Here is a 27,785-nt window from a genome sequence, read left to right on the forward strand (position 1 = left end):
GCTGAAGTCCTCTCTGCAGCAGAACTGAAGGTTCTACTGTGTAAAAATACACCTGTTAGTAGTATTTATGTAGTATTTTCCTTCTTTCATAATTTTCTGCCAGTCACTAATATTATTACAGCATTGTTATGACAGAAGGGTTACACTGTAGATGAGATTAGCTCCAACAGTGACACTGACAGTACATTTATATGAACCTACAGAGAACTCTCCGTGACCTCCTGAGGTCGACGGAACTGTTTTGTTGTGTGGGTCACGTGACGTTCAGGTCCAGTCTGTTCAAGTCAGCCGTAGTGTTTGCAGCAGACGTTGATTTAATTCACGTGTTTTCTTCCTTCATCCAGGACAAGAATATATTTGTGTTTTACAATAACCTGCAAGTACTACTGCTGCAAATACCATGCAGTAAATCATGTAAATATTGAAGTGGCTGTTGTTAGAAGAGAGGACTTCATTAATATTTACTACTCTCTCTTTCATGTCCACTGTCTCTCTTCCTCTGTCCTTTTCTCCTTAGGTTGTAAACTGGTCAGTCTGTGGTGGAGGTGTGACTACTTCCTGCCTCCTCCTCCTCCTCCTCCGCCTCCTCCTCCTCCTCCTCCTCCTTCCCCTTCTGTCTCTGCAAAGCAGCTAGAGACTGCACTGCCTCTTTGCATATGAAAGTGGTGTGTGTGTGTGTGTGCCATGATCAGTCATGTCACTGGATGGTCAATACTTCATCTGTTGATTTGTTATTTTTGCCGAGACAAATTTTTATTCTGTTTAAATGATGATGATGTTGACAGAGAGAGGAGTTCTAAAGTAGAAGAGCAGAGGAGGAGAGGTCAGACTGTCCTGACCGAGGCAGAGGAGCTGCTTCATGGCATGTGTCTGGCGGATACCGTGTGAGGGAGTGTGTGTGTGTGATTATGTACTGCACAGACTACACAGTCGTCCTGTCAATGACTGATGTCACACCTCTTTTTCCTGAGAATTTAAACCAACAACCAACACACAGTCTTTTTGTGATAGTAAACACAACCAGTGTGTGAATAAACCTTTTTTCACACACTAGTGCCTGGTGCCTGGTGCTGGGACTAAAGACAGATGAGAACATGAACATGTGAACATGGTTTTTCACAGAGGTTTGGTTCACGGAGCCAGGAGGACGTCATGGAGGTGGAGGACTAATAGACAGGGCAGTAAAGAGGGGCAAAGAGACAGAGAGGAGTGTCAGGTGTAGTGTTTGTCTGAATGATGTATAGTGAGAGCTTAGAGACAGTGGCACCATATGAACACAAGGTGGCGGTGGGGCTGAAGATGCTGAGATGATGGAAAGGGATCAGAACAGACCAGAGGATGGGAGGCAGGAGATGAGATGGTGGAAGAAAGTCATCTGTGGGGGGGGACTGGAACTGAAAACACAGAGAAGGTCTGGAACTGTTTGTTGTCTTAACTCTGTCACTTGTTTCCAGGACTCTAATGGGTAACTCCAATGCCGGCCAGCTGCAGACCACACGTTTTGAGGAGGTTCTTCACAACTCCATCGAGGCATCGCTTCGGTCAAACATCGTCATTCCCAGACCCGTCTTCTCACAGCTGTACCTGGAGACGGAGCGGCCGCTGACCAACGATGGTGAGCTGGGTGAAGAAGACGCCACACTCTGACCTTCAGTCTCCAAGTCTTATAACATTTTTTATTCTACTGCTTAGTTACATGAGTTCTCATTTCTCAGGCCGTACAGAAAACGATGATGAAGACGATGAAGACGGCTCAGAGTCCAACAGCCCCACAATACCCTACCAGATGAAACCCACGCCCGAGGGCTGCTGCACCACAGACGGTTTGTGGATCAGTTTAGAATGTTGAGATTTAATTAAAGAAGATTTGTCAACAAAAATAATGTTGAGTTGAAGGGGTTCATGGAAAATGCTTCAAACTACAGAATATTTCTGTGTAAAATTGAAAAAAGTACAATATCTATATAAATATATCTGTACAAATATATCTGTATAAATATATATATATATATATAAATTCAGTTCCAAAACCCAGGTTCCACTCTATAAATATATTATAGTTCCTCATCATTTGACATTTACAAATGTACTGAGGGAGTACTACACTCCCACAGAGTATTATTCTCCCACAGAGCACAGAGTACTACACTCATGCAGTATTGGCTGGTGGGCGTTACTGCACTCATGCAGTATTGGCTGGTGGGCGTGTCTTGTGTGTGGTGAGATGTCGTTGATTTGTCAGTGTCCCAGTGACATCAGAGTAGAGTTTTCATCTGACTGACGTTCAGGTTGTATTTTTACCTCACGTATATACTGATACAATAAATGTTGACCTTCTGACCTCACAGGCTTCTGTCAGGAGGGAAGGGACCTGCGTCTGTCTTCGCTGTCAGCTGACTCACTGGACGTCCCCCCCGGGTTTGTGTTGGTGGGTGTGAAGTCATCCTCCCTCCCTGAGACCCTGCTGGTCTGTGCCGTGGACCACCGCTTCCTGCCCGATGAGCAGGGTCATAACGCACTCCTGGGTAAGATAGCAGGAAGGCCAAGTCACAGAACATGCAGGGTGGGAGTTAAGTTCTAACCTGGCCTCCTGTCACACCCTGCAGGCTTTTCAGGGAACTGCATGGGCTGTGGAGAGAAAGGCTTCAGGTACTTCACAGAGTTTTCTCAGCATATCAACCTGAAGCTCAGCACACAGCCAAAGAAACAGAAGCACTTAAAGTACCACCTGTACCGGAACAACCAGGGAGTCCTTGTGAAAGGCGCCCCCATCTGCTGGAGGGGTCACGGTGAGATGTCCAGCTGCTTTTGTTCCCATGGGTTTATTTTCAAAGTTGGCTTCAGTTCCACATGTTGGTGAAAGAAGAGAACACTGTACACAGACGCAGTGAAAAATACACCTTCTTCATGGTAGTTCTGTTATCATTCAGTGACAAACACAACTCACTATACACACCTGTGAACATGTGCTCATGTTGGACCTGCTAGGTCCACCAGGTCCACACTAGTGGACTTAGCAGGACGGTGAGGATATAGAACGTAGACACAGAACAGTCTGAGGGTTCTTTAAAGATAATCAGTGATTTGATGCCACAGTTCTCTGAGTAACCAGTAACCTTCACTAACCAGCCGTGGTCTGTCTTCATGAAGGAACCCCTACCAGTTTATCCACCTTTAGACTAATACCAGGAGAACACCTACTGTGCACCCCTAGTGGCTGCATTAAACATGTTTTTCAACTTTTGGAAAAAAGGAGGCTATAAAATAGAACAAGAGCAAATAGAGCCGTGGTTGATTTGATTGTCAAACACGTCACTGATGAATGTTTGAGTTTCCTCTGATTAATGAGCCTATCATCTGTTTTCAGATGGTCAGATGAGACGGACCAGCTCCACCCTCAAGGAAAGCCACGTGACATCAGAGGAACAGACACAGAACCTGGCAGCACATGTCCAGGGCGTCTGCACAGGTAGCACAGGTCACAGTCGTGTCTGTCAGATTCCAAAGAAGATCAGAGAAAAAAGAAGTCTGTTTTGTGCCACATTACATGCCCAAAATATCCTTACATGTGCTGTGCAACATGAACCAGTTTTTTTCTCTCTCCCTGCACCCCTCCAACCCCCCCCCCCCCCCCCCCCCCACATCTTACAGTGGAATCACGTGTGGACCCTGCTGCTCCACATGTCCAAACCAAACTCCCTCAGTCACTGACTAATGGAAACCACACTGCTCCGGCCGTCACTCAGCCTCCTCTTCATCAGTCAGGTCCTGGGAGAGCCACAGTTCCAGGTATTCATGAAACTTAACTGTATTATCTGTGTAACATCCACCTTCAGTCAAGATGGTGAAGGTCAAAGGTCAAATGAATGAAAATGGGGAAAAAAACAACTGTTGTCAGTGAGAACTGTTGTCAGTGGGTACGTGTAGTACATGTACATGTGAATATTAACATTATGGAACATAATGTAAACAAAAGTACACGTCATGTGTGTTTGTCTCCAATGTCAGCTGATATGTTAGCCCCTCCCCCACCTGACACCCTGTCACCACCCTATGTGCGTATTTTACAGCCCTGCTAGGCAGACAACTAGTTGCATTGTGTATTTGGGGGAGGAGGTGTTGGCCTTTGTTCCCCCTCTTCCATTTGCCATCACTTAGGACACTAAATGTCCCCCTCTCTCCTCTTTTCTGTGGTGTCTGCCTCCCAGTCTTCCCCTCTGTCTCTCACCTCAGTAAAGCCCTGTCGTAAAATTCCCTCTCTCCTCCTTTCATCCTCTTGGTGACTGAATGAAAAGCTTCCTTCCTTCCTTCCTTCCTTCCTTCCTTCCTGCCCTGGTTGTTGTCATTGGTCCTGTAACAGGTAGACCGTTTTATGTGTCTCCCTGCTGTGAATGACAACAGAGAGAGACAGAGGAAGAAGTGTCTGATTTATGACTGAACTGAAGCTGTCTCCACATCATCACTGTGCAAGTTTAAATTAGACAAACACCAGCTTTGATTCAACACAGAGAAATGTCACATGCTACGGGTTAATAAATCAATATGTTGTTGTAGTGATGTCTGACTGTCACAGCCTTGATAGGTGTTAGTACCGGTCTGTCTGTCGGTCTGTTACAATGTAGCTTTGACTGAGTGGAAACATGTCGTTCACGTCCAGGCTGTTGGTTTCATTTGATAGGGATTCATGTAAACGCTGGACCCCCCAAGAAGAGGCACAAGGGCTGGTCACCTGAGACAGCTGCAAACAGCCAATCAGAGAGCACATTGAAGATGCCCCCAGGCTCATCATCCTCAGGAGTGATACCTTCAGGTGGCATAAATGGAACTCGCTCAGGTATCAATACAAACATATATATACATATATACACACTGTATACATCTGTATATAAAGTAGTTGACTTGTGTTGATGTCCAGATTGTGCAGCGCTGCCAAAGCCATCTCAGAGTTTGACCACGCCTCCTCCACCCCTGGGGCTGTCTGTCACAGTGCCTGATCAACTGCTACACACCTGCAGACTCCAGCCTGTCATCTTCAAAGGTCAGTGACCTGATTCATCAATGATCAAAGTGATCAATGATCAAAGTGATCAATGATCTGCTGCTGTGACCACAGCAGAGATGAAGACGTCAGACGTCACTGATGACTTCTCCCTCTGATGTTACCTGGTACCAACAAACCTAGACTACCTGACCTGGTATCACTAAACTAGTTCCCACTTTTACCTCAACATACGTGAATGACTAATATTTAAACAGATTTATTTGACAGATATTAAAGGATCTTTTCCTCAGTTTCAGCCTGAACTTGAATAAAAACCCATCTTGTGACAGATGATCAGCTCATATTTCCTACATTCAGATGGCCTCAAAGATCAAAGGTCTTTCCACACTCAAGGCTGTTTCTCAGGCTGGTCTTTTTACCTCTGTGCGTGTCACCTGCTCACACATCAACATTCCCCTCTCATCTTCTGGGTCAGAGGTCACCAGCAGGCAGTAAGTGGTCTGGGTGGATACCAGGTGGAGTCCTGTCTGGATTTGAACCTACACCCCATCAGGCTATGTCAATCATGTTTACACTGACCTTTGTTTTAGTCCTTTCATCAGTGTGGTGCTGATATTACAGAGTTCACGTCAGGTGTCTGGAAAAACAGTCCTCTCTCTTTCCCACCACCTCACCTTTCATAGCATCTGCTGCTGTTTGGACGTTTGTCTGCAATTATGTATTATATGATCATAGGTGCAGATGGCATTAGTGATGGGGAGGGCATGACCCCCTCAGATTTAAAGAGACTCTGGCCCCCACCCCCACTGTCCCTAAATATAGTGACAAATATTGCTGGTAAAACCAGAGTAATGTTACATTTGTAACATGTTTGTGTGCTACAGTTTATGATGCGTTCAAGGAATATATGAATGTGGGGAATTTCCACGTTTAAACCTAAGCACAGACTAAGGAAAAACACCTCAGCTTTCCAACACCCATATAAAAACAATGAATAAAATGAATACATATAAATCTGTATATGTATTCATTTTATATTTTTATGTGTGTGTGTGTCAGCCAGTCCAACTGGTCCAAACCGTGTTTGTCTTTGTCATTGACACAGGCCACGGCCCGCTGCCTCCACTGACTGGTAATGTCAGTGAAGTACTGGTGAGTACTCTGCTGCAGAGCTGTTACCTGAGCTCTCAGGCCCTGCCCAGAGTCTACCAACATTATGGACCTTCACCCATCCAGCCTCTGTCCACTGAGATGCAGATTCTGCTCACAGTCTACTACCTGGTTCAGCTCGGTCAGTTCTCACACAGTCCAGGAGGATCATGGGTCATGATGAAGATGAATTCTCACCGAATGATTTTCTGTTTAAGGGTATGATATTATTGGATAAATATACTGTAATACATATTTAATAACATATTTGTGTTTTTTCTAAGGCCCTGAACAAGTGCCACTGATTGAAGACTTGGAGCGGATCTTCATGAGGTCGTGGAGAGAGTCTCACCTCAGTGAGATCAGACAGTACCAGCAGCCTCAGGCAGCTACCCCGGGCAGACACTACATCATAGAGGTGAGACCTGGATGTCTGACTGAATACAGTGTCTCTCACTGGTGTCTGTCAGTTTGTCTCCAGCCATGACTTCATGGACTTCACTGTAAACTTCCTCCTTGTGGTTCTGGTGTGTAGACATCATCCAGTCTACCTGGGCTGCCCCAGAACCTCTACCTACCTAACTTGAGCCAGCAGCCTCTCACCCCCAGCCAGCTCCCCTGGCTGGCTCAGCTGGCTGCATCGTCCTGTGGAGAGGCGGTGGTGGTGCTGGGGGAGCAGGTCAGGTCATTGGCTCAAGGCCTGCAGCAAACCTTAGACCAGCTGATGGAAGGACAACTGCAAAACACCAAGTATGTGGTCATCATTGTGGTACTGGGACAGGAGACCCAGTCTTGCGTTGTGGTCACAGGTGAGGACCGTGGGGACCAGTGTCCATGTGGGGGTGTTGTCAACACTGTGGTTCCATGGTGCTCTGTTTTTCTGCAGGTAAACGTCAGTGTCGTGCCTTGGCAGAGAGCATGCTCTCACCCAGTGAGAGCCTGAGAGAAGTCAACCAACAGCTCACCACTGGAGGCGCCCAAGAGCTCATCCACCACTGCAACTCATTGGGCCAAGGTGTGAAGGTCACCTGCTGTCTGTGAGCTCCTCCACGTACAGTCACATGTCCAAAGTTCTAATCCATGACCTCCTTTGTAGATGGCCATATGGACTCCATACTGGACAGTGCCACAGTAGACGGCGGTGAAACTTCACCTCAGCTAACAGGTCAGGAACCTTCTGAGGACAGGGGTCTGAAGAGCACATCTAATAGTCCTAAGGAAAGAGCTCCAAGTCCAAAAGACACGTGTTCAGGTAAGACACAGAAAGTCTGACCGGTGACATCATCACTATCCTGAGTGGACCAGCGCTCAGTTCACATCATAGTACTTCCACAATATGGATTCATTTATAATCACTGCCACAGTTTGACCACTGAACGCCACATAAGCTTCCTTTAAAAAAAATTAGAACAAAATACTTAGAAATCCCAACTGCAGTACTGTATCATCACCACTTAAGTCATGTGGTGCTGTTGAGACTGCTGAGCCACAGAGACACGGAGTGAAGGCTCCCCTAGTGGCTGAACGACACAAATATCAGAAGGAGGGGTGCCAATTTGATCTTCACTGTCACTATCAACCAGCCCCTAGTGGACAATACAGCTCCCTGCAGCTGCTTTATTATCTATTTACGTCTAAACCTGATTTACTGACTAACTCTTTAGTTCACAACAACTGACAAATGTCTTAATTTCCAAAACAAAACAATGTGAACATTCACTAAAATAACAAATATAATTTAAGCAGGTACTGTATGAAGTTTACCATTAAATGCCCCTGTAAATGGGTTATGATTATGTTATGTTGAATGTTATGTTATGATTAAATTATGTTAAAGTAGAGAAAGCCCATGTCATGGCGAGTCTGGTCGTTGGTTAAATGAATGATTGACTGAGGTAAATGTCTTTTTTCTGGTGTTGTAGAATATTCCGTGGAGTGGTGTGAGGTCCGTCCGATCCAGCTGGCAGTGGCCAGAAAGCTGCTCTCTCATGTTTGTGCTATAGCAGACTCCAGCACCCAGAACCTGGACCTGGGCTCTTTTGACAGAGTCAGCTTCCTCATCCTGGTCCCGCCCTCAGAGGTCACATTTCAGCAGACCCTCCTCCACCTCAGGAGCTCTGGTGAGTGACACATCACAGATCACAGAGTGCTGGTCCATAACCAAATGAGTTTGGTTGTTGATCTGTGTGTGCCCTCCCCTCCAACTCTCCCTCCCTCCCTCCCCCTGTCTCTCTTGCACAAATCTCAGGTGTCCTTCAGGACTTCGGGGGTCTTGACCAGAAGTGCAGGTCTCCACAGAAGGCAGAGCATTATGTGGTGAAGGTGGACCAGGCTGCACAGGTCAGAATTGACAGCTTCATTCAGGAAGCTCAGAGCAACACCTACACCCTGTACATCTTAGTCCACGACCACGCCCACTGGGACATCAGAAGGTACTGTTTGAACTCAGTGCCAAACTGCGATTCATCTGCTGTTGGTTCTGTGTTGACTCAGTCTGCTCTCTCACAGTGCGTCTTACAGCAGCTCAGACCCAGGCCTCGGTCTGGTGGACCAGCTGTTGAACTCCCGGCAGGTCACAGATGCTCAGAACATCCTGATCCTCCACGTCACCTCCTTCCCCTTCGCTCTTCAGACACAGCACACTCGAATCAGCCCCTACAACGAGATCCACTGGCCCTCCGCCTTCAGCAATGTAAGACTAGAGTCTCCAAAGGTCCAGATCGTCTGGCACTGATGCAACTCATGTAATGCGCCCCCTGTGTTTGGCTACCTGCAGGATGTGGACCTGTACCACGAGAAAACTCGGTACTTTGGTGTGTCGGAGCTGTTGGAGTCCACACGGTCAGGAAGCAGCCTACCTCTGATGCGACATGACTCCTCCTTTGAGAGCATGACCTCTGCCCTGGAAGAGAGGTAGCTCAGATAAATAACATATACAACAATAGGGGGCGTTGTTATTGAAGAACTGACGATTATCTGGTCATCATGTCAGACACAATAACCAGGGGTTTCATCCTTTCTATTCTATCATATAGTATTTTTTTTCAACACCTGTTGAACAGAAACATCCACTGCCCATCCACTCTAGCTGCCCAGTCATTTTTGCTTCTTAGGGGACTTTATGTTATAAACTATTAGACCTCATTGTTCTCCAACACAGAAGAACCTTCAGACCATTGAGACGGTGATAATTAGCTCCTGTTAGCTCTGATTAGCTTGTATGCTAACAACTGCTAAGACGTTTTTACCTCTGTGTTATGCATGAGGTCATGATAGTGTATATCCTATAATACTCTTTATGGTCCAAAGGTTCCCTAAGCTGCACAGCGCTGTGATCCGAACCACAGTCTTGATCCAGCACTACTGCGTGGCGCTGATGGCTGCGTCCTGCAGAATCGGAAGCTGCCACAATCTGCACAAACACACCTCAGTGGAGACCCTGGAGATCGTTCAGTCTCTGATCACTGCCCCCCAGCAATGTCCCGCGGGCCATGGTCACATGGTGCTCCTGCGGATCCCCTCCTTGGCTCTGGCTGCCTGGGCCCATCGGAAACTGTCCCGTGTGAGGAGACAGCTCGGTCTGGAGGAGAGTTTTGAGATCATCCTTGGGAACCCAAACAAAGCCCTGAGTATCGGGCAGAGCTTCATTAAACAAATCAAGGTAAAGTTTACTTCACTTTTCCAGACAGATGACTTGGTCTGAATGTCAGAGTATCTGATCAGTTACAACAAACTTGGGTTTTAAATCTGGACTCATGTCAAAACTAGTAATCCTCGGGTCATTACCTACAAACAATTTTAATAAAATTCTTCTCAACTCCATAAAAAGGTCATAAAAACGTTTCATTAAAAATTAGTGACCTGTAAAATAGACTGCTGATAATAACATTCCAGGCTATTTGACTTGTAAAGGTCACATTTTATTAAACACTTTTAGTATGAAAATTAAATATTAATAAAGGGTAATTTCCCTTTAAAACAGAAATGCAAAAAAGGGAAAAAGTAATGAGTGAGTTTAATATTCTAATTATATTATATTTTATATTTATAAAGTATAAGTAGAAAAAAGTGTTTAGTTATTTTTATATTTCATTGTATTTTAAGATGGCTTTTGGTTGAAAAGAAACAATTAAATGTCTTTTCTTCGTCCATGTGTGTGTTGTGCAGATGTGGCTGCAGATCCAGGATTCTGACTGGGTTCCTCATACCTACCTGGAGCTGGAGGCTCTTCCATGTATCCTGATCCTGTCTGGAGCAGAACCTCTGGGAGAGTCACTTCCCAGGTAGATGTTCTGACTCCATATCATTTTGTCTGTTTGAACCCTCCTCCACTGACTTCTCATCAGGCTGAGACACAGTGGGAATACTGACTCATGAACGGCTTTTATCCCTAGGTCTTTGAAGTACTGTGACCTCCGGGTGATAAGCTGCTCTTACCTGCAGAGAACCACCCTGGAGCAGGAGCTGGGCCTGGCTGCCTACCTGGTGAGGCATGAGTCCCGATTGCCTCATAACCCTGGTCCAGGGAGTGACCTTCTGGAGAGTGATGCTGAAAAACTCAGCAGCACTGACAACGAGGAGGAGGAGGGGCAAGAGAACGGTGAGATGAGACCTGATGGTTCCACCTTCAGAGAGTACTTAGGTCATGTGACCTGTTTATATGACACCTTCACATTGTTCTGTGGTATCTTCTTATTTACAGACGACTCCCCTCTGTCCAGTCAACAGCTCCAGGTGTGTCCAGAGGGTGGTGCTGTTGAGACTATATCTGTTCAAAACATCACTTCCCCCAAGGTCCAGAGAGGGCATGCTGAACTTGTTCAGACTCCTCCCATTCTCTACACTCAGCCTCCAGCACAGAACCAGACCCATCCTCAAGTACCAAGTCATTCCCAAACCCAGCCCGTCTCAAAGCTTCAGTCACAGTCCCAGACTCAAACTCAGCCCACACCTCAGGTCTCTTCCCAAACATTTATCCCAAGTTCAGCCCAGAACACAAACAGCCAACCTGAAACAGGGCAATCTCACCGGCAACCCTCCAAGTCAGCCTCCTCTGGCTCCCTGTCCCCGCGCTCTTGCTCTCCTCACCCAAACTGCTCATGGGTGCGAGGCGTAAGCCGTCCGCCCTCAGTGCTCCTGCCTCGTGCTTTGTATGACATCATAACGGCCAGTGACAGCAGCGGTCTTCCCCAGTGTACCTCATTCCTGCCACATATGTCCGTGGCCTGGGCCAGCAGCTTCAGGTAAAGGTCACACACACACCTTCTTCTTCAGTCAATCTGTAGTGTGACTGTTCTTCACTGTGACAGTCTGTAGTGTGACTGTTCTTCCTGTGACGGTCTGTATTGTGACTGTTCTTCCTGTGTCCGGTCTGTCTGTGACAGTCTGTAGTGTGACTGTTCTTCCTGTGACGGTCTGTGGTGTGACTGTTCTTCCTGTGTCCAGGCCTCTGCTGACTAAGATGATGACGTGTACAGAACAGTCTCTTTACTACCGTCAGTGGAGCGTCCCTCGCTCCTTCCACATGGACAGTAACAATCTGACTGGAGGGAGGAGTGACAACTTTCACCCCCGCAGGCTGCTCCTCAGTGGCCCCCCACAGGTGATGATGTGACTTCCTACCCCTGGATTATCTTCAGTTTCTTCTTCTGTTCATTCATGTAATTCGTGTCTGTGGTCAGGTGGGAAAGACCGGTGCCTACCTGCACTTCCTGGGTATTTTGTCTCGGATGCTGATCCGGCTGATGGAGGTGGACATCTACGATGAAGAGGACATCAACTGGAGTCGGTGTTATTCACACTTCACTCCTGAACATGTGAGGATTAATCAAATATAATGCTTTAAACCTGGATCTGTTTCTTTGTTCAGGTGAACAGTCGGAGGCTGTTCAGTATCAACTATCAAATGCACCCTGGCCCAGTCCAGACATCATGAGGACCATGCCCTACGACTACACGGTCCATGACCCCAAGTATGATGATATCAGTGCGGTGTACTGTCCTGGTTATAGACCTGATTCTGAAGGTGAGAAGAGGTCCATTCAACTACAAGTACCAGTGAGTTCAGATCTGATCAGCTGATCAGGAAGGTCTCACAAAATCAAGTGTCTGTTTAGTTTAAGCAATGGAGATCTTTTTTTTACTGCTGCCACTTATGAAATCTAACGTCGGCCACAAGGTGGAGCTGTGGTCACAGCAACAGTATCACTGGGTTCCATGGTACTTCAGACTCAAACACACAGACTAGTAATTAGGTGAAGTGTTCACCCGATCCCATGACCCTGAGACAGGTCAGGCAGTTTAATCAGACACGTTCTCTCCCATGTTCAAGGAAGTGCTGTGCGTCAGGAGGATGTTTACCTACGCAGACGGACCACCAGGATCAAACTGTCCAAATATGCAGCCCACAACACCTACCATCACTGTGAACAGTGCCATCAGTACCTGGGCTTCAACCCCAGATACCAGGTGAGCTCAGCACAGCCGTGTGAACAGGAGAGTCACGTGAGCAGCCTTTTAACCAGCTTCCCTCTCTGCTCCTCCCCCAGATGTACTCAGAGTCCAGTCTGCACCCTTTCACCTTCACTCACCTGCTGCTGGGGGAGGAGATCCAACTTTACTTCATTATCCCCAAGTCCAAAGAGCACTACTTCAGCTTCAGCCAATCAGGTGGCCAGCTGGAAGGCATGAGGCTGCCGCTCAGCTCTGACTGGGTAAGGTGTTAATTCTCACACAATAACAACTGTACTGAGTGTGATGCAGATCAGGAGGCAACAGAGGCAACAATAGGATATAAACTGTGATCATAGTAATGACACAATGCTGTTCCATCACGTACCAACACTGGAACAGAGGGATCTACATTTGGAATCACTAGAGGAGAAAGAAAAGAATAAGAAAATGAACCAACACCAGGAATATTTGACTGGGAATTGGTGATAAAAAAATCAATACACTGATGGAGGATATTAATACTGTATCAGAAAAGGAAATACTGCAATATTTTAGTGTATGGATATTTTTAATGACCAGCAGTGAAACAAATGAAAAACTCTGGTCACAGTTGTTTCTTGTCTTCACGGCTCAGAGTCCAGACTGTATCAAGAGTCCAATCTTCACTCCAACCACCGGACGCCATGAGCACGGTCTGTTCAACCTGTACCACGCCATGGACGGAGCGTCACACCTGCACATCCTGGTGGTGAAGGAGTATGAAATGGCTGTGTACAAGAAGTACTGGCCCAACCATGTCATGCTGGTGCTGCCCACTGTGTTCAACGCAGCCGGAATAGGTCAGTTCACAGGTACTGGTCCGACCCACAGACCCCACAGGCAGCCCACAGTTTTAATAGGGTTTCTCTGCAGGTGCAGCCCACTTCCTGATTAAAGAACTTTCTTATCACAACCTGGAGCTGGAGCGGAGTCGGCGTCTGGAGGGAGGGGGTCCAGTGGGGGAGGTCTGGCCCTTCATCATTCTGACTGATGATTCCTGTGTGATGTTTAATGCAGTCGACCTTGACACGCACAAGTACGTCCAACTTTGGAGTCACATGTTTTCATTTCATGTCACTGTCCAACATCACGTCTGTCCTGACCAGTACAGACTACAGGCTCCGTACCACTGAGCAGCCCTCACACCAGTGTTTAATCAACATTACAAAATGTAACTGATGCACAGAGGTGACTGAAACCAGATGTGTTTTATTTTATATTATTTTATCCACACATTTTATATTATTTTATTATATATTATTATATTATATTTAAATTAAATAAATAAATAAAATATCTGTCTAACATGTGGTTCAACATGAGGGAGTATCTGTCTAAATCTGGGGAACATTTGTTTCACAGACCACAGTGAGCCAGGCTCTTATTTTGAAAGTCTAGTCAACTGTTAACCACTAGGGGGCTAAAAAGGTAGCAATGTATCTCAATTTCAAAACAAGAATCCACATTTTTGAAACCAAAAACAAAAGATAAGATAAAAAAAACAGAACACCGTATTACTAGTATTAGTATATTAGTATATATGTTTTAGAACAAATTACACAATGACAAGTAGTTCACTTTCCTTCACTTTCAAATAAGAATAGACTGAAGTACTAATTTGACCTGGACTATAACCATCTCTCTGTTGTTGTTGTTGTTGTTGCAGTGGCCCATCAGAACACGCCGTGTCACTGAAGCAGGTTCTACAGCACCTGGAAGCCTGTCCTGATCTGGTCCAGTTTGGTCTGTGTGGGATCAGGAAGTGGAGCAGCAGTGGAGCCAAGGGTCAGAGGGGTCAGTGTTTTTAAATATATATATAATATATATATTACTGCAGTGTGGACATGTTTGTAGTACTGCAGTACTTTTGTTTCAGTTTGGAGTTGTGATACAAGTGTGGAACTGACTTTGTTTCAGCAGAGAACAAACAGTGGGTTCCCTTCTCCAGAGGTCACCTTCACGACTTCCTGCTTCTTAACGTGGACCGCAGTCAGAACATCCAGTACGACCAGAACCGGTTCACCTGTCATGACGTGGACTTCAGCCTGAGGCTGCACAGCGCTGGTCTGCTGGTCTGCAGGTTCAACAACTTCAGTGTCATGAAGAAGCAGATCGCCATAGGAGGATACAGGACGTTTATCATCAAGACCAAGGTGAGAGGCTGTCCACAGTGACCCAGAGTTTAGGGGACACTTCAGGCAGATCTTCATGTGATTCAGTTCATGTTGATCTGGTCCAAATGGTAGCTTTAGCCATGTGCTACAGTGATGAGGGTCTTCTGCCGCCCCCACCCCCCATCTTCATCCTAATGTTGAGTGTTTTCTTCAGGTGACTGATGTGCCCACGTCAGTGGGGCCCAGCCAGTACGTCTGTGCCCCAGACAGTAAGCACCTGTTCTTGGCCTCACCTGCTCAGCTGCTCCTGGAGAAATACCTCCAACACACCAGCCACAAACTGTTTCCCTTCAGCTGCAGAAACTACATACGACCAGTGCTGTCTGTGGACTGTTACCTCAACCTGGGACCTGAGGTACACACACACACGCTGGCACACTTGATATATTTTGAAAATTACCAAAAACATATGTTTCTTTTATGTTCAAATATATGAAAATGATCTTTAGAGTGCATTAAAGGGAATCCTACATAATAATTTCCTGTATCCCATCACTGAACTCAGATCAGTTCTCCTCTCTTTAACTTTAGACACAAGTTTTAAGAACGCTGACGTCTGGAACAATGAAGTAAAAACACCTCTGACCCAGAGGGAAACACTTCATATATGTGTCCATGGCTGCTACAGTAACTTAACCCTCAGTTTGTTCTTCTTCTTCTGTGTCCAGGTGACGGTGTGTTTTGTCAGTTCCAGACCTCACTCTGTCAACATCAGTACCACAGGGATGCTGTTCAGTGGTCTGCTCCTCTGTTTCACCGACTCCTTTGTGACGGCAAACTTTCTGAAGAAGTTCACCTTCCTCAAAGGTACAAGGATGTACTGTAGCTCCATATATATATGTCTATCTATCTATCTGTCTATATATATATATATATACAGTATGTGCAGTACATATATACAGTACATATATGCAGAACATATATACAGTACACATACAGTATATACGTATATGCAGTACATATACTGTATACAGCACATATATACAGTACATATAAACACACACAAAAGCCACAGTGTTTCAAACATGTGATTCCTGGAAAAAAAAACCCAGTCCTCAGGACACCTGGTCCGGTGTTTGACCAGAGGACCAGGTGACAGTGAACACAGTCCTTTGTTGTCAGCACAGACCATATCTGTTCAAGTCTCCGTGTGGTGGTCTGTGTCTCTGCAGGTGCCACCCTGTGTGTGATCAGTGCAGACCGTAGCTCACTCAGACAGACGGTCAGCAGGCTGGAGCTGGAGGAGGAGTGGAGGTTCAGGCTGAGTGACGAGTTCCAGACGGCCAACGCCAAGGAGGACCGACCTCTCTTCTTCTTGACAGGGAAACACATATGAGAGTTGGCATATTGACCAGGTTTTCAAAGACGGTCCTGGAAAATGCAGGGTATTAAAAGTACTTTAGGCTAAGAGTAGACACTGGTGGACACACACACACAGACGTTATAAAATAAATCTTAGTCATGAGGTCTGGAAGACATCTTTGAAGTACTTGATGTCCAGTATCTTTGAGGAAACTTCCAGGAGTTCCCACAGCTGATGGTGGAAACTTTAAATAAAATCATTGTTTGTTTGTTTTTTACCGAGTTAAAAGAACTGATCTGACTTTTGTCAGAGGTCTGTCTGTGTATAATGCTACCATTAAGTTTGCATACATTATTTTCAAGGGAAATTATTTGTAAATGGTTGTTTTATACTGTGTATTTTCTGAAACACTGTTATATATCAAAGTACTTATTTTACTGATGACCTTTGAACCACAATGGTTTTATTGCTGTGTCGACAGAGTGTACACTTTTTTTACATGGAAATGTTCAAATGTACAGAGACCGTGGAGTCATGTCACTTTGACCTCTGGCGTTTGCTGTGACCTTTCCGGGACACGGTAGAAAAGACTGTCGAGGACTGATCCGTTAGTTGTCCTCAGTCGCGTGTGCATTTTCTACTGTAGTTAATTGTTTCTGAGACTGTTTAAAAATGCTGCAGATTTTCGAATAATCCTGAACCAAACATGTTAAAAAGTTGTTTTGTTTTTGTTATTTAATGTGTTGAGGCGCCTCGTTTTACGGCTCTTTTATGACATCGGGTAGTTACTTAGATTACTACGTTTACGATAAATCCAACAGCCATGTTACGTGACATCAAAAAAAAAAAAAAACAGGTCAGATGGACGTGTGTCTAAAGGCGGGTTTATTTGAAAAGAAAATGAATGTCTTTAAAAAAAAAAACAACTTCGTCCACTTGCTCTCGATGTGACTATTTTTGGACAACATTAAACGTTAGCTTGTTAGCCAGCTGGTTAGATCCATGTCCCCTAAAACATCACAGTCTTCATTAACGCTGCTGCATCACAATAACATAGGCAAACAATGCAACAAACAGGAAGACCTTTTTTTTACCCTCAGGCTGCTTCTCTGGTCAACACCCAGTAAACTATACGTTTTAGTGAATGCACGTCTAATCTGGTGTTTTTTTAAACCTAACAGAGTACTCCCAGAGGAACTACATACTTGGTGTCTGCAGGAGGCAGCCTGTCGCAACAGATCTGTCGTTAACACAAGAATTTACCAAAAAATATGCGATCAATAAAGTTAGAATATCTTCAAATAATTATTAATTATTATTAATTATCATGGGAGTATTCCACATGTACCATGGTACCACATGTTGTAGTAGAACGTGTTGAAGTATCCTGTCTGAATCACAGGCGTCCATGTTAAACAGTCATTATTTATTGACTGCCTGAAAAACACACTTATCACATGTTGGACTGAGTGCAGAGCGTCTGACACAGGAGGTGGCGCTACATTTGTGACGTGACTCTTGTAGCCCTCTGATTGGCTGCCTGGGACCATCCCCCTGTTTCTGTGGTGGTGAAACACCAGCATTCCTGGACTGTGAGAGCCTGGCTGGGGGGAGGGAGGGGGAGTGGTGTCCTTAACCCAGTCACAATGAACTGAGTTCACATGTCTGACATGAGGTGACCCCTCCTCCCCCCATAGAGTTAGGACAGAACCCCTGACAGACCAGTCCACAGTCACCAGAGTTTCACAGAGAGAATACTACACTGTACACACACGATCAGCAGCATGCATGAACATGTACTCAGAGTAGTACTAGAAACTCAAGACTCTTTATATAAGCCCCTCCACACACTCTTCCCTTTCTCTTTCTTTTTCCTCCTCCTCCTCCTGATTTTCTTGGCCGCCCGTTGAACCAGTGTGTTCTTAGAAAATGTCACACATGGTTTCTTTTCCTGGTATGTGTGTGTGTGTGAGATGCATTACACTCAGGGACGTTTGAACTTCAGTTAAACTGTAAATTCCAAATAGCTCCCATTTTTGCAGTTTTGTGTCTTGATTTGACTGATGCTTTCAGGTGACACAGTTCTGGGTCAATAGGGTTGTAGTTCTGCACCGATGAGGCCAGGCATGTGTGTACATGTACACACACATGTACACACGTGCCCGGCATCATCAGTGAAATATCTTTTTTGTTGCAGAACAGAACGCAGAACTTTCCAGGTTCCATGAATAAAGTAATGCCACATGGTGTTGTCATGACAACAGAACCAGGTTAGTTAATGACATTACAACTAATTACAACATTTTTCTCATCAACTCAACTATTTACTCTTACAGAAATAAACTCTGGTGTTATAACTTCATTTTCATAAACCTGTAACTCTTTCCTGTAATACTACAATGTACTTCCCATTAATGTACTACTGTATTCTCATGAACTAATGGACTGTTTCAAAATATTACAATCAAATACTTCCATAATATTCATACATGACTAACCACCCTGGTACTATTGTAAACATAGTACTTTTTCCTGTAATATCAAATGTAAAACACTTTATTCTTGTATGTGTTCTTGTTGTGACCCTAGTACTACTTCATTCAAAGGTCAGTCGAGTGGTAAACACAGCCATGTGATTCTATCATGACAGAATAACAAACTCACGTTTTTTTACGTGAGTAAAATAATTAGGGAATCGTTTTTGACGTCAGCGCTGGCTCAACAAATCAGACGGACTTGTGGGAGGAATCGTTTCTGGGAGGTTGAAATAGTGAGGCAGCCGCTAAGGAGGAGGAACTGTGGGAGGAAACGAGAGGAGGCCGTGTGAAAGGACAACGTGATGTGAGGAGGACCACGGAGGACAACAGAAGAACGAGGAGAGGAAAGAGGAGCAGAAACAGACCTGCTGCCGTGGAGAGGGGGCAACAGAGCGGGTAAATACAACTGGAAATAGACCAGGGTGTGAAAGTCATTCTGCTGCTGTTTACTCTCACTGCACATGCGCAGTTCACCAGTCTGACGAGGACGCGTCTTGTTTACATTCGATTACATGTTTGGCACGTGACAAATGTCAGAATTGGTGTTTTATTATTGTTGTTGTTAGTTCAGACGCGTCTTTGACGTGTTAGCTTAGCTGCTTCATTAACACGATCCCCTCAAGGTGAGGGGGGACACCTGCTGTGTAGACTAGTGGTTGTTGTTGACACAGCCTATCACCGGAAGTCCATTCAAAGACTATCAGTGACCTAATGAGGTGTCTCGTGATTGGTCATTACGTAATAGACGAAGGAGCGGCGGCATTGGCCACTGAACAAAAGTATCCTGGGAAGAGGGGTCAAGGCGTGTGTTTGAATTTTCTTTTCGCGGAAGGAGGGAGGGTTAGAGTAACAACAAAAATGAGGAGGGGGGGGGGGGGCGATCTGAGATAAAAATGACGGGGCCTCCCAGTCCAGCCCTGCTGTTCTTAATACACCTGTTGTTGTTGTTGTTGTTGTTGTTGTTGTTGTTGTTGTAGTTGGAGGACTTCTTGTTGATGTGTGTGTTTTCTTCCTCACTTTCTGTTCTCTCAGTCTTCCTCCAGTGACAGATCATGAACTACGTGGGTCAGTTGGCGGGCCAGGTGTTCGTGCAGGTCAAGGAGCTGTACAGAGGACTCAACCCGGCAACTCTGTCAGGATGTATAGACGTCATCGTGGTCTGTCAGCCCGATGGATCCCTGCAGTGCTCGCCCTTCCATGTCCGCTTCGGCAAGATGGGTGTTCTACGCTCCCGTGAAAAAGTGGTGAGATTCTGACGGTCTCAGACTCCTGTGTTCTACTGGACACTGGGTCAGACTTGAGTAGAACCTTTGTTTACTAATTGGCTGTTGTTCTGACATGACAGTAGACGTATTGATGTGGTTGTTATTGACCAGTGTAGTTACAGCCACAGCAGACAGTCGTCTCTTCATCTGTTCTGTAGGGTTTTGTTACTTGAAATAAAACAGAAACGTCTTTCCTGTTCCGTCCTGCAGGTGGACATAGAGATCAATGGGACACCAGTGAGTCTGCAGATGAAGCTGGGGGAGAATGGAGAGGCTTTCTTTGTGGAGGAGACAGAGAACACACTGGTGGGTCAAGATTAACCAGGCCCTCAGTGTCGGTCAGCAAACAACACCCGGAGTCAGAGCCAGTTTTACTGCTCACACTGACAACTGACTCACTGATTAGTCACTCACATCACCTTAACTAACTCAAATGTAAAACCGCTTCACACTCGTTTCTCCCTGGAACAGGAAGTGGTTCCATCCTACTTGGCAACATCCCCCATCATGTCAGTGGGGGAGGAGTTGATGAAGTCCCAGCTGAGCAGGCGTAGCTCTCGTCACCATGGTAACCACATACAGGAGAAGACGGAGTGTAAAAAAATGTGTTTTATCTTCTTACGTCACTGACTTTTCTCACGTCACGTAGAAGCCACGCCCTGTGGTTCACTTCCTGTCCAGAACCTGGGACCACAGCAAAGTGATGGCACGATGACCAAGAAAAGGAGGAAGAGGAGGAGGAAGGCAAGACCAGAGGGAGGTGCAGGGGCTGGAAGAAGAGAGGGGGGTGAGGAGGAGGAGGAGGAGTTCTCAGAGGACACAGACATGTTCACCATGGACCTGAGCTCAGACGAGGACGAGGAGGCCGATGGTAGCAGGTGTGTGTTTGTTGGAAGACATGAAAAAGTCTCTCAAACTGTCTAATGGACTTTTGTTTACTATCACAACCAGGTACAGTGGTCAGGACCACGAAGGCATCATCACCAGTCACCACAGCACTGGTTGGAGGTACTGTACACACACACACACACACACACACACACACACACACACAGTCTATCTTTGGTTATCACTATGGCAACGACCAATCACAACAAGGATCAGTCACTCTGTTTTTCCTTCTGTCTCCATTTGTCTGTGTCTGTAGTAGAGAGGCAGGGGACACTCTGTCCCTCCGCCCCCCCTGTGGTCTGTCCATCTCCTGTCCTCCACAGACGTCTCACATCTCAGCTCTCCTCAGGTACCACCTGCACTGGTACCGATTCTGATGATTCTGGCAGGAAGGAGTGGACTGTTGTGGTTTGATCTGTGACTGTAATTGGGGGACGAGGGGGGGAGGGTAGAGACTGGACTCTGACGTCTCTGTGTGTCTTCTGCAGCCGTCCTGATGATTCTCTGTCCTCCACTCCGAAGAGTGACTCAGAGCTGAACAGTCAGAATAAAGACAATCCTGAAATGTTGTGGACGTGGGGGGAGCTGCCACAGGCTGCCCAGGTGACTCACACACACACACACACACACACACACACACACACACCTGAAGTCCTGAAACAGCTTTACCGTAATTTCCAGAACAGATTTGTTTTATATGTGAGACACATTAACAACAGGTGAATAATTAACTGGATTCTGACAAGTTAAAAATAAATAAGTGAAAAGAAAAGTCGACACCAAGTTTTATAAAAAAACCTCTCTTCTTTCCAGCCGGACTTCCTGACGTCCTGTAAGAACCCCGACCCGTCCACATCTGTCTCTACATCAGACTCCACTTACTTCAGAGCTGGCTATGATGCTGGACCTCCGTCCCTCACCCACTGTCCCCCCCAGGCCAGTGAGAAAACTGAATGTAAGACTAAAGATGGGGGAGGAGACAGAGGGAGGTCTGAGAGAGAGACAGGTATCAGGAGTGAACACACTGTCTCCACCTACTGACTCTTCTCTGTAATGGCGACTCATTGTTTTAGTTCTTGTATGAACAGTTCAGAGGTCACCAGTGGAAAACCTGGACTGGTCCTGTGCTGAAGTGGGGGGTCCGACGGTCTGCTCCACATCCCCCAGGGTTCTCCGTGATCATCTGGAGGAAGGTGGGAGTAGACAAAGTCCACCCAGAAGAACCGACTCCCCATCAAAGAGCAGAGGTGGAGTGGTACCATAGGACACTTCAGTACCAGTACCAGTTTATTTGTGGACTAATTTTGGTGATGTCTGTTCAGAGAAGAGACGGCAGCTGGTGGGGGCTGATGGTGTTTACCTGGAGGACATCACTGAGCTGGCGCCTGAAGTCGCAGCTCTGTACTTCCCCAAAAGGTACTGCCTCACACAGTACACACAGTACACATAGTACACAAGTTTTAGGCAGGCACTGAACCAGGAATCATCAGTGAAGAAGTTGATGTGAGAAGAACAGACCTGGTCCAGGAGGGTTCAGTTCTCAGGTCAACTTGTTTCTCTTTTTCAGTGGGGGGGGCAGTGGGTCAGTGAGAGGAGACCCTGACCCTGACCCAGAGCTCAGTAGAGGTCAGTGTCCACAGTCAGGGATCAGCAGTGCTGTGGACAGTGGTGTGGACAGTCTGTCTGATTCGTTAGGAGAGCTCCCCCATGTGGCCATTTCTCTGTGTGGAGGTCTGGGGGACAACAGGGAGATCATCAGGGGTGAGTCATCACGGCACCTGACAACTGCCACATTTGAATGTTTGGTCACGTGTGTGTGTGTGTGTGTGTGTGTGTGTGTGTGTGTGTGTGTACTGACAGAACATTTCTGGGAGAGAGCAGTTTCCTACAAACAGTTCTCTGAAGATCCTTCCATCCTTGAAGACCCAAACCTGGTGGTGAAGATAGGAAACAAGTGAGTACTTACGTATGGAAGTACATGTACACAGCCTCTGGTAGTCACAGTACTACAGTTACTACTTGTTGGTTCCAGGTCCTCCTTATATGTCTTTATATGTCCCCGTCTGGTGTAGATACTACAACTGGAGCACGGCCGCTCCAGTCATGTTGGCCCTGCAGGTCTACCAGAAGCCCCTCCCCCAGGTGAGACCTCTGCACGCAGACAAAGGGGGGACGAGGGGGAGGAAGTGGTGAGGAGAGGGGTTGAAAAATACTGTGGTATACTGCACAGGAATCATCAGCAGTGTGTACAAGTAAAAAGTATTTATCAAATATTTGATTCAGTATCGGTTTTCTTTTTAGCCATAATATTTATTCCAATCTGCATTTTCTAGATGGTTCTACAGACCTGGAGTTCCACAGTTCTGCAGTCTGTAGTCAGTCTATAGTCAGTCTATAAAACCAAGTATTACTCTGTGGTATCACCAGTGTAGTATTACTCTGAGTATTACTTTGTTACAACACTTGAATCCTGTGGTGGAGGTAGCTTCATTAGATTATCTTAGTGTATGTTTGTGACCTTTGACCTATTGGTTACCAATGGTGTATTCATCTGATACACTGTACAGTGTATAAAGGTCATAGGCCATCAGTCTGAACAGGTGAATGTTTGTTTGAGCCTAACTACCTTTGCCCTAACCTTTGACCCCTGGTTTCTTCTTTATTCTGTTTCCACATCTGTCTTCATCAAGTGTCACTGTTTCAGTTCCTTCTTCTCTGTTTTCACCTTCTTCACTGACTGTTTCCCTGCTGTGTTTGGGTCCAGCTGCACACAGGCTGTAGTACTCTCATACTCACACCAGTACTCTCATACACGGACGAGTACTCTCATACACCGACATACTCTTCCTGTCAGTTGTGACCTCTTGACCCTGCATGTCCCGCCTCCTTGCTTTGATTTGATGTTCTAGACCAGGCGTGGTCAAACTGTTTCACTCGCAAGCCACAATGGATCCTAAAATTTGATGGGGCGGGTCCAGAGCAGATAGATAGAAAGTCCTTATGAACTAAAACAAATGACATGTAAAAGTCATAAAGGCTAAAATGCTAAAAAGTCTTTTCTACCCCATCTATTGGAGAAATACAGGCATTGCAGGGAAAAGAGAAATTAATTTACAAAATCTGGACAAATTTGACGGATTAAGGAGCTGGATTAAGAGGCCAAAGGGGCCCACGGGCCGCCTCCGGCAAGATTCGAGATTACAGGTCAAAGGTCGTAGTTCAGACCTCCTCAGCTAGATCTTCAGGCTCATTTCTCCTCCTCCTTTTTTTCATCCATTCATTTTCTTGAACGTTTCCTTTCTTCCTGTCAGTTTTCAGTTGTGTTCATGTTTATCTCTAGGCTTCTGTGGAGACCATCATGAAGGAGAAGATGCCAAAGAAAGGAGGACGCTGGTGGTTCTCCTGGAGGAGCAGGACTACATCTGTGCGTACAGGCGTTACTGTTGTTAAATATGTGGAGTCAGAGGAGAGAGAGGGGGGAGAGAGGGTTTAAAACAGTGAGCTGTCTGCTCCTCAGGAGTCCGTGTCAGAGGGAGGAGTTGAAGGAGAAGGGAGTTCCCTCGCCGTGGCCTCAGTCAACAGGTGAGCTTTTCAGTGAGTTCATCAGTTCTGGTTCCTTCAGCAGTTCTCCTCCTGGTTCAGTTGTGACATTGTCTTTTTTACAGGATGAAGGACGAGTCGTCGTCCAGTGATGAGGACCTCAGGCCCTCCAGTCAAAGGTCAGGCTGTGGCCAATCAGAGCTCCTCGCAGGTTCCACCAGCACGTGCTACAAGAAGACTCTGAGGCTGACGTCCCAGCAGCTGGTACGTCTTCCTAGAAGGTCCTGGTCCACTGGACCAGCTGCTCTTCTTTACTGCTTTACCTTGTATGAAATAATACGTTTGTAGGGTTGCCAGTTTGAATCCCATTTGTGTTGAACACTGACAGTCCAGCCTGCAGCTGAAGGAGGGTCCAAACGATGTGGTTTTCAGTGTCACCACTCAGTACCAGGGAACCTGTCGCTGCCATGGTACGATTTACCTTTGGAACTGGGCCGACAAGATCATCATCTCCGACATAGATGGAACCATCACCAGGTGACACAGACGACTACAGACTACCACACTGACTAGAGTTTCTACATGTCGGCCATGTTGTCTTTCTGACCTGCAGGTCTGACACTCTGGGTCACATCCTGCCCACTCTGGGTAAAGACTGGACCCACCAGGGCATCACTCGGCTCTACAACAGAGTCAGCCAGTGAGTCACCACAGTCTCTGTATTCACACAGCTACAACTAACTGAGCCCAGGTTCAGAACTCTGTAGTACCGGTTCCACAGGATACTTTTAATCCAGGTCTTTCACAGGAACGGCTACAAATTCATGTACTGCTCAGCCAGAGCCATCGGCATGGCCGACATGACCCGAGGGTACCTGCACTGGGTCAACGAGAGGGGGACTATGCTGCCCATGGGCCCGGTGCTGCTCAGCCCCAGCAGCCTGTTCTCTGCCTTACACAGGTCAGAACCTGCAGTACACGCTCTACTACTAGTACTACTACAGTACAGAACGATCGAACTTCATCTGTGAACTAGACTAAAAAATGCACACATGTGTGTGTGTGTGTGTGGTCCTATCATTCAGGGAGATGATTGAGAAGAAACCAGAGAAGTTCAAGGTGGAGTGTCTGACGGACATCAAAAACCTCTTCCATCCCAACACGGAGCCTTTCTACGCCGCCTTTGGCAACAGAGCCACAGTAAACACACACACACGCACTCTCTCTCTCTCTTTGTCCACTTGTGTCTGTGAGGCTAACGACTCTGTTCTGTGATGTGAAAGGATGTGTTCTCCTATAAAGAGGTGGGAGTTCCACTGAACAGGATCTTCACTGTCAATCCCAGAGGAGAACTGGTCCAGGAACTGTCCAAGACCAACATCTCCTCGTGAGTTTGGGACTTCGTACACATCCTTCTCATTAATTCTATTTTTGTTCCATTGTTTGGTCACATCTTATATCAACTAAAGTACAAATGTGTGTACATGAAGTACCAGGACAGTACCAGAACAGTTTGTGTGTTTTTATTATTGTTTTCTTTTAATCTGTTAAATTAGTTAAAAGATTTTTAATTTATAATTTACAAGTAGAACAAGTTCTGTGTAACTGTGACAGTTTTCTGTCTGTCAACATGGAGCATGTATCTGTCCTCCTGCCCTCTGGGTGGTGCTCAACACATCAGTTTTTCTTAGCTCTGCTTTTGAATAACATGAAAATGTATGTGTGTGCCCCTCAGCTTTAGCCACCTCTGTGATATGGTGGACCAAGTCTTTCCATTCTTGGTTCAGGACCTGGGACCAGGTCCTCTAAGCACTGGACCCTCAGGCAAGTGTGAAGCCTGGGGTGGAAGAACCTGCACCCAGGAGGAAGATGAAGACCCTGAGCCCCTGGAGACCTGCTGAGGAAACCCCTCGGGTCCAGCTCCCAGCCGTCCCCACTGAGTCAGAGTGATTAGAACTAAGGAAACAGAGGAGCCCACAGGTTATGGCCCAACTAAGGTGACAAGTTTAAAGTGGTATTCAGCCACGCAACAGCCTCTAAGGATGGAAGTATCACTACATGTACTACAAAGCTGCTACAATATAGTACTTCTTTAAGGAGTTTTTTTTGTTGTTGTTAAAATATGTTCAGGATGCACTGACACTAAGACACTTCAGCTGGAGACATTAACCTCTGACCTCCAGCCAACAGTCTATGGACACTGGTGCCACATCTCCATCTGCCCCTCATCCACCTCTGCTCCAGCTTCACTTCGTCTCCACTCCCCCTCTGATATTCTCTCTATTTCCTGTTGTCTACTGACTCTACTTCCTGTTGTCTACTGATTCTACTTCCTGTGTCCCAGCCTCTTTTTCATTGGCTGTTGTCCACACATGCAAATACATATTGTAACATATTGTATATTGAGACCTTTTGAAACAGGACTGAGGAGGTCGTGAACCCTGGTCCTTGGTCCAGGGCTGAGCTAAATGTGACCTTTGACACTGAACAGCTGAGATTAATGAACTTTTTAGTTTTTCACATCTAACTTAGGATTTTATTTTTAAACAATGTTTTGTATTGTTTATTATGAATGAAAATGTTTTTAATCTGAACCAGATATGAGGCTTTAACACACACACACACACGTGAGTGTCGTCCGGACTCTTCCACATACTGAACAGTGCAGCTCGTCCTTCAGCCTCAGTCTGACCTCTGACACTCATTCACTTGTGTGTTTGAGTCATCAGTTCAGTCTTTGTCCTTCAGCTCCGTCCACTAATACACTGAAAGATATAGTTTTATTTTTTTATATTTCCACAGGTGTGTGTTTCCTCCACCTGTTCCTGCTCCGTCCATGTGTTTTTAATGACATCACATCCACATGTAGTTAAACTACAGAACCTCCTCTGTTTTATTTGACTGACATTTCTGAAAACAAAACACTCTGATGTGACTGTACTCTACATCCTTGGAGCTCATATTACCACTGCCTGTAAACTGTATTTCAAACCTCTGAACCTGTTGTTCAGACAGGAAGATAAAGAGCATGCTGTCGTCCCAGTGACCTACAGGAAATACTTCTGTGATGTGTCATAATTAGACAGTGAAGAAAGACCCAGTCTCTTTAAGAATGTCCTAATAATTTTGCTAATGCACGAGTGGCTACTAATGTGGTCTGCAGCCCACTGTGGTCTGCAGACCACCGTTCTGTCAAGGTGGAGAATAAATGTCAGATGATTGGAAGCCTTTAGTAATTGTATTATTGAAGAAGGGGCAGCAGTGACTGAGATGGTTTTGACATTTGAAGAGAAGGACCAGGAGGAGGAGGTGGTGTGTAACGGTGGAGGACACAGAATCCTACTGAGACAGTAGCAGAGTTTAGCTAAAAGATGTTTTAATTTAGAAACAAATGATTAAATGACATTACATTTGAACGATGTCATCAATCTG

At 45.9% G+C, this 27,785-nt stretch overlaps 2 protein-coding genes and 1 long non-coding RNA gene across 9 annotated transcripts; 2 read left to right on the top strand and 1 right to left on the bottom strand.

Moving 5' to 3' along the window:
- Positions 1–1,385: 1,385 nt before the first annotated feature.
- greb1 (growth regulating estrogen receptor binding 1) lies at positions 1,386–17,447 on the top strand. Of its 6 annotated transcripts, none has more exons than XM_008310408.3 (33): positions 1,386–1,615; positions 1,716–1,823; positions 2,349–2,525; positions 2,607–2,789; positions 3,368–3,469; positions 3,652–3,789; positions 4,679–4,834; positions 4,916–5,038; positions 6,108–6,293; positions 6,436–6,569; positions 6,687–6,960; positions 7,038–7,166; positions 7,248–7,403; positions 8,074–8,271; positions 8,400–8,583; positions 8,660–8,843; positions 8,928–9,064; positions 9,461–9,812; positions 10,319–10,434; positions 10,546–10,751; positions 10,854–11,394; positions 11,597–11,753; positions 11,833–11,935; positions 12,021–12,176; positions 12,483–12,619; positions 12,700–12,864; positions 13,239–13,443; positions 13,517–13,679; positions 14,310–14,437; positions 14,561–14,796; positions 14,972–15,172; positions 15,486–15,624; positions 15,990–17,447. In XM_008310408.3, exons 1-33 carry the CDS (start codon positions 1,462–1,464, stop codon positions 16,151–16,153), a joined length of 5,892 nt encoding a protein of 1,963 aa, XP_008308630.1. In that variant the 5' UTR covers positions 1,386–1,461; the 3' UTR covers positions 16,154–17,447. The 6 variants fall into 6 exon arrangements, 5 of the variants coding, with proteins under 5 accessions (XP_008308630.1, XP_024911522.1, XP_024911523.1 ...); XM_025055754.1 differs by having other exon boundaries at positions 14,564–14,796; positions 15,990–17,446; XM_025055755.1 differs by lacking the exon at positions 15,990–17,447 and adding an exon at positions 15,349–15,386 and having other exon boundaries at positions 15,486–15,575.
- Positions 2,749–4,691, bottom strand: LOC107988601 (uncharacterized). The gene is made up of 4 exons (XR_001760093.2): positions 4,229–4,691; positions 3,650–3,768; positions 2,957–3,491; positions 2,749–2,838 (listed from the first exon to the last, which is right to left on the bottom strand). It is a non-coding gene; the product is annotated as an uncharacterized LOC107988601 (long non-coding RNA).
- Positions 17,448–18,871: 1,424 nt separating the features above from the next.
- On the top strand, positions 18,872–27,585 carry lpin1a (lipin 1a). 2 transcript variants are annotated; one of them, XM_025055692.1, is made up of 23 exons: positions 18,872–19,053; positions 19,690–19,901; positions 20,133–20,228; positions 20,394–20,490; positions 20,572–20,800; positions 20,874–20,930; positions 21,073–21,162; positions 21,302–21,416; positions 21,627–21,819; positions 21,902–22,060; positions 22,136–22,229; positions 22,381–22,574; positions 22,674–22,767; positions 22,886–22,955; positions 24,154–24,237; positions 24,331–24,395; positions 24,479–24,617; positions 24,742–24,890; positions 24,967–25,053; positions 25,162–25,314; positions 25,439–25,553; positions 25,637–25,740; positions 26,089–27,585. In XM_025055692.1, the coding sequence occupies exons 2-23, from the start codon at positions 19,710–19,712 to the stop codon at positions 26,252–26,254; spliced, it is 2,742 nt and encodes a 913-aa protein (XP_024911460.1). In that variant the 5' UTR covers positions 18,872–19,053; positions 19,690–19,709; the 3' UTR covers positions 26,255–27,585. The 2 variants fall into 2 exon arrangements, with proteins under 2 accessions (XP_024911460.1, XP_008308631.1); XM_008310409.3 differs by having other exon boundaries at positions 18,873–19,053; positions 21,070–21,162.
- Positions 27,586–27,785: the final 200 nt, after the last annotated feature.

The sequence above is a fragment of the Cynoglossus semilaevis genome, chromosome 5, assembly GCF_000523025.1.
Source record: "Cynoglossus semilaevis isolate Cse_v1.0 chromosome 5, Cse_v1.0, whole genome shotgun sequence".
NCBI lineage: Eukaryota > Metazoa > Chordata > Actinopteri > Pleuronectiformes > Cynoglossidae > Cynoglossus > Cynoglossus semilaevis.